This window comes from Aulostomus chinensis, chromosome 12 (genome assembly GCF_037954235.1).
Source record: "Aulostomus chinensis isolate RoL2024-O1b breed Wild chromosome 12, RoL_Achi_v1.0, whole genome shotgun sequence".
Classification (NCBI taxonomy): domain Eukaryota; kingdom Metazoa; phylum Chordata; class Actinopteri; order Syngnathiformes; family Aulostomidae; genus Aulostomus; species Aulostomus chinensis.
Genome location: NC_141331.1, coordinates 16,556,757 through 16,563,111, shown reverse-complemented (window position 1 = coordinate 16,563,111; position 6,355 = coordinate 16,556,757). Strand labels below are relative to the sequence as shown.

Below are 6,355 nucleotides of genomic sequence, written 5' to 3'. Positions count from 1 at the left end.
CACAAATTAACCAAATGAGCCTAAACAAGTTAAATATATTTGCTGCAAATCAACCAAAGCATGGGAACAAGTTCTTATCTTGGAGCCCTAAAATGTCAGATTTTTAGGAGCAAGTTATGTCTATTTGCCACAAATTGTGCAGATATATCTTGTGATCACTAATCGTCACATTTAAGGACAACATTATGTCCCATGGTCAAAAATTAATCAAAGCACGGCAACAAGTTGATAATCACGTGGCCACAAATGAAATAGTGGGATAAAGTTACATCAGTGTGTCGCTCCCGGCCCCTCTGTACATTTCAGTCCTGAAACCGTCACCAGGCAAACAGCATGAAACACGTTTTCCCTCAGGAACAATCCAGCCAATCAGAGAGGCCGGCAGCAACACATCCCACAAGGTCACTGAGCTCCTCATTCACAAAATCAAATGAGATACTGAGCTCTTTCATTTGCACATAATACATAAGAAAATTGCCAATATCGTAGAAAATCAGTTCCCACTGCACAATACGGTCCTCTCGAGACATTAGATAATAAAATCAAGATATTTCTCAGTGTAGTGTAGCGTCTCTACCCTACAGGCAGCTCCTGATCACAACCTTCTAAACTCATGTGTAGAAGATACTGAATACCAAACTGATCATGATTTTATGTTATTGATGCAGTTTTACCTCCTCTTAAATATTCTACTGCTTCCTTTCAAGAACACGACATTCTCTTTGCCTCGGCTCAAAGATCTCTAGGATTCATTTGGGCTCTTTGCTGTGTTTAATAAGCTTGGCAGCTCTGCCAACACTTCTGTTACGTTGTTTCATGAGATGAAGTCAAGGTCGAAACTGCAAGGAATCCACACCAGATTACACTGAGGCTTTTATTCATAAACCACATCTCAGAAGAGTACAATATTTGTCTTTTCATTAGAAAAGTCCATTACAGTAAGACGGTGAAGGAGCCGAGACTGTTTTATGACGTGAGACAGGATTTAATGACCACGAAAGACATACACACAGCGCTCCTCCGGCTGCTTTATCGCCGTTCTTCATCAGACTCACCGACAGAGTGAGCAATAATCAGGAATGTTTAGAGATGTGAGAAACCTCCAGTCCCGTCTTCTACATGGTTGCTACAGCGGTGGAACTCGTTTGAGTGAGTGTAGATGAGTGTGGCAGGACAGGTTCAGGCTCAAACTGTTCTCAAGAGGCACATTGCAGCTCCACTCCCATTTAAGTGATCAGGCCACGCCTGTGCAGAGCCCCTCCCACCCGTCCCTCCACGTCTAAACCCCAGAAATGTCTGTACGGGAGTCTGTGCCGCCGGGTGCAGCGGTGTGTTGCTGGGACAGGCAGGCGGGTGGAGTGAGGCGGCGGGGGGGGGGGGGGGGGCGTCTCAGCGGTCTAGTGAACGCTTCTGGATTGCTTCGGCTACGACGGTTCGCAGGAGAGCGATGACAGAACGAGGGTCGGCGCTGCTCATGATGGCGCTGCCCGACACAATCATGTTGGCGCCTGCCTGGAGCAAATACCACAAACGCCATGAGACCAACTCCCATTCTGTTTCCACTGTAGAAGGTTATTCTACTGTGTTTCTACTCCTTACCTCAGCACACCTGTGGATGCTGTCAGGGCCGACGCCTCCGTCGACTTCGATGTCTAGAGAGGGGAACTGACTCCTGAGCCAACTCACCTGGATGCACGCGCGCACGCACACACACACACACGCACACACACACACACACACACAAGCTAAGAATCTGCCAGACACAACTGCTGCAACCAAGCAATAAGTATGGGTGGAGCTGCACACTCCTGAACAAGAACACACACACATAATTCAGACTAAACCCAGTTAAGCTGCTGTGCTTGGTTACTGGGTTATGAGAGAGGTTCCCAAAATAGTAACCAACTCAAACTCACCTGACTGAAAAAGTCAAAATATTAGGAACACCTCTCAACACAACGGTGTTGGCCTGGGTTGTGAATTTCAATCACTGCTTCCCGTGATCACAAAAACAAGACAAGCGAAATTAAATGATTTATCGTGTCTGAAGCTGTGTTGTGTTTAGTCTGGTGTTGGAACTGCTGAGCGCTCTCCTCCAAGGAGGAGGGGGCGCGGCGAGGTTCTGATCCAGTCATCTGGAAACACGTTCCACTTCAACAGTGTAAAGACTTGTTACATAGAAGCAAGGCAGATTAATGTAATCACGCATTAAAACGGGTGTCCTGTGACCGCTGGCGGTCTGATCTGGCTTCCCTGCACATATACGCTCGCCTTAACTTAAGGTAAAAAAAAAAATAAAGTCCCGCCCATGTATGACACTGAAGAGATTAAACACGGTAGATCCAGATCCTGTTGATGTTCTGCTGTTGGACTTGTCAACCAACACACCCATTCAGTTACGTTTATTCTATTGGGGGAACTGGTGCTGATTTATTTTAGAGGATCTTTCTGATTTCTGGAGAGGGGGAGGGGAGGGAGAGAGAGAGAGAGAGAGAGAGAGAGAGAGAGAGATGTGGTCACGCTCGACTGACTTATTGAGAGTGAGTGGTGCAGCCGCAGTTCCTGGTGTCTATTAAATCTGACATTAACACATTAAATGAAAATCAATCAATTTGCTTAATCAGAGAATTTAACATCATATTATGATTTTTTTTTTCTATAACCGAGCTGCCATGTGACGAAGAGCCGTTCAATAACGGAGCTGCAAAAACGGCCTGTAAAATAAATCAATGCTTTTCAAACAGTCAAAACTGGCCGTCACTGGAGGGACGCTGTGCTGCACAGCTCCAGCGCTTTTCTAGCTCTACCTCCTTCATCTGTGGCTTTCATTTTGAGGGGTGGTAATGACAATAAACGTCCAGCTTTTAGAGCAACTGTTCATTGACCAAGCAGGTCAAACTTGCAGGTGTCAGAACGGAGCTGCTGTACTCTTCAGTGAGCTCTGAGAATCTAGTTTGAGTTAAGAGCTTTGGTTGTTGGACCAAACCCGATTTGGGCTGAACCAAAGTTTTTGAGAGCACAGGCTTGATTGTTAGGGCCTGATTAAAGCTCTAGTTTGTGTTACCGCCCTACTTGCACCTACCTTAGGCATCATGTCCTCCATAAACTTCTGTCCTCCAAAGCCAGGTTCCACTGTCATGACCAGAGCCATGTCTATGTGGTTTGCCCACGGTGCCAAGTCCTCCACGCTGGTACCAGGCTTGATGGCCAAACCCACCTGAGAGAATTTACACCTGTCGTGAAACAGTCACCTCATATTTCTGTGCTTTCCTCCCATTGTTATCATGATTTTGCCCTTTTTTTGTGTTTGGTTCTTTTACTTCTTGTCATATTTGTTTAAGCATACCAAGCAGAAGCGTATTTAGGACGCCCCCTCTCTAGTCAAGCTAGCAGTGAGTTTTTGGGCCTGGTTTCTCCCTCTGGTCTGACCTTCTGCATTCAGATTTATTCATCACCAAATTCCATCGCGAACAACTCAACGTTGGCTTGGACAAAAAAAACTTGCATGACTTTTTTTTGTTCTACTTACCTTAACAGCAAGTTTCATGACTTATTCATCCATTTAAATGGCTAACTGTTGTCATTCTTAACTGAGTCAGAGAGACAACGGTTTCAGTGCAACAGCTTTAAAAGATTAAGATATTATTTATAAGCCTATTGCCAAGTCACTGAACACGATAAGTCGTCCATGTAAACGTTGCGATGGCTGCTGTCTCTCCCTGGTTTCCATCGTGGCCTCCTCACCTTCATCCTGCTCTCTCTGATCTCTTTGATGAGGTTTCCAGGGTTGGTGGTGGCCTCCAGGTGGAAGGTGTACTGGTTGGCTCCTGCTGCAGCCATGGGCTTCACCCACTGCTCCGGCCGAGACACCATCATGTGCATATCTGCAACACAGTCACAGCACTGCACTCTGAACTCGAACGAAAAAGTTGAAGTTGTTTGTGAGTGTGTGTGTGTGTGTGTGTGAGAGAGAGAGTGTGGATGTGTGCACTCGTTTTACCAAAGAAAGGGTCTTGGCCCACTGACTTCCGTAAACACTCCACCATGGGATGTCCAAATGTGATGTTGGGCACAAAATGACTTGAGAAGAAAACAAACGAGACATTTATCATGTCAGTTTGATTAAATTCAGGAGTTGCAAACCAGCAACTTGCATGGCTTTATAGGAAATTAGAAGGCTAAGCTAAAAGCAAGAACACTGCATCATGTTCAACACACTTAGTTCAAGAGCCTCCCCCCTTACACTCTTAAACTACGCTTATTTATTTGTAAAAAAGCTTAGGTTCCCCCCACGCTAGCTTAGCTGCTGTTGGTGGTGTTTGCTAACTTAAGCTCTCCAGCACCGAACTTCCAGCTTCCGCTAGCATGCTAGCTACTCCAACTCCAGTGAAACTGACCCGTCCATGACGTCCAGGTGCAGGTAATCCGCCCCGCACTCCATCATCCTCACACACTCGCTGCCCAGGCAGGACAGGTCGCTGCTCAGGATGGACGGACCGATCTTTGCACTGTACGACATGTTGCTGTACGTCTGTCACTAGAATTGTTGTCAGCGTGCAGCTAGGTAGCTTGCAGCAGCCGGCTAATCACCCGGCAGAATGTGCCGCTACCGCTTAACACCTTCAAAATAAAATGCACGTGGCTGCATTTCTCTCATAAAAAAATCACATTAAATTTACTGTAAATTTAAATACGACTCCAAAATTAAGCGAGGCTTTCAAGAAATCCTGCCATATGGTGCAGTCATAAAATTGCCATGACTGGGACAGAAAACAAGCCACTGTTTTATTTTATTTTCTTAATACAATTTTGACTTGATTTTGTTTTATTTTTTGATTTGTTTTTTTTTTAATGTGAAATATTAATGGTACAGATAGGCCCCCCGCGACCCTTAACAGGAATAAGCGGAAGAAAACGGATGGATGGATACACACACACACACACACACACACACACACACACACACACACACACACTTGAGAGTGAATAATACTATTTATAAATAATTTATTCAAACCCCCTAAAACAGGAACAATCTCCCATTTCAATAACAAACTAAATTTTAGCACTACTGTACAATATTTGTGTATTTGTCAATACATACTGTCTAGATTAGATCGGCCTGCCAAATGACTTTTAGTGTGTGTGTGTGTGTGTATGTGTGTGTGTGTGTGTGTGTGTGTGTGTGTGTGTGTGTGTGTGTGTGTGTGTGTTGTGAACACTCATCTGGAGTTCTTATATCTTCTCGCATTCTGAACCGTAATTTTATTTTGAAAGGATTATCTCCGCACTGGTGGTGAACAGGTGTGACTTGACGCAAATTTAATCTCACTCTGGCTCTTCACTTCCGCCTTCAGTAGCTGTTCCTTGACACTTGATGGAGACACAGCTCATATTGGAGATGGACGTCCATCTCATTTCCTCGACATACTGTATCCACTGGACTGGAGACGTGCTGGAAATGTATCACTTATATTGTGGTAAACATGTTCTCCTAAAACTTCTTGTTAACTTACATAGTTGGAAAGTTATTTGACAGTTTTATGGCTCAAATGATGTAAAAGCCAATGAATCGACAAACATTTTTGAAATTCTATCTTAACTCACATTGATATGCTTCCTGGTTCTATATGCTTATTAATTTCACGTTCCAATGCCCTCATGAGCTGACATCTATTTGTCATTCTGTTGTGCCATCGCCTCAAATAGAAGTAAAACGTCAGTATAGATTCAGAAACAAACAGATTTTTCACAGTTGGTGGATCCGGTTATTTGTTTTTGAAGAAGTTGAATCTAGAAAAACAGGTGAGTCAGGATGGACGGATCAGATCGGCTTGAAGAGCTATCGTCCGCGTGGGCAACATCCTGATGAGGATATGTTTTAATGAGCGCCCCTGATGTTTCCAGAATAATGTTATCTGCTGTTGGGTGTCCCTCAGAGATAACTTTCACTATCTCTCACTGTGTTTTGAAGATTTCAGAAGTGTGTGTGTGTGTGTGTGTGTGTGTGTGTGTGTGTGTGTGTGTGTGAGAGAGAGAGAGAGAGAGAGAGCTAGAGAGAGAGAGCTGTTGTGGTTCATAAGAAGCAGAGGACTGAGGTTTTCTAAAAAGCCTCTCTGCAGCTCTCTGCCGAGCCTCAGCCCACAAGAAGCCTTACTCACATTTACCCAGATTGAGTAAACAGAACGTGACATTTATGAGTTTTTGCCCGTGTCCTGCATTACTGCTGCAGTGATGGAAACACATGGTGGCACGCCATGCACGTAGGAAGATGATATATGTGACTTTTAGAAGCAGGGTTCAGGTGAAGTAAGTTGGTGTCACAGAAGAGCGGGGCCCCCAGAGTCTGGGAGGA

The 6,355-nt window shown here is 44.7% G+C and overlaps 1 protein-coding gene across 1 annotated transcript; it reads right to left on the bottom strand.

Annotated features, from left to right (window-relative positions):
* Positions 1-860: 860 nt before the first annotated feature.
* rpe (ribulose-5-phosphate-3-epimerase) lies at positions 861-4,620 on the bottom strand. The gene is made up of 6 exons (XM_086221277.1): positions 4,398-4,620; positions 4,001-4,080; positions 3,745-3,884; positions 3,083-3,217; positions 1,600-1,686; positions 861-1,512 (listed from the first exon to the last, which is right to left on the bottom strand). Exons 1-6 carry the CDS (start codon positions 4,517-4,519, stop codon positions 1,390-1,392), a joined length of 687 nt encoding a protein of 228 aa, XP_086077403.1. The 5' UTR covers positions 4,520-4,620; the 3' UTR covers positions 861-1,389.
* Positions 4,621-6,355: the final 1,735 nt, after the last annotated feature.

Bases quoted from the DNA above. Each gene is read 5' to 3' on its own strand.
- rpe (XM_086221277.1), bottom strand. From the start codon at position 4,519: ATGTCGTACAGTGCAAAGATCGGTCCGTCCATCCTGAGCAGCGACCTG. The intron at 1,687-3,082 runs GTAGGTGCAAGT...GCGTGCATCCAG, and splicing joins TGGAGGACATGATGCCTAAG to GTGAGTTGGCTCAGGAGTCA. The intron at 1,513-1,599 runs GTAAGGAGTAGA...TATTTGCTCCAG, and splicing joins GCATCCACAGGTGTGCTGAG to GCAGGCGCCAACATGATTGT.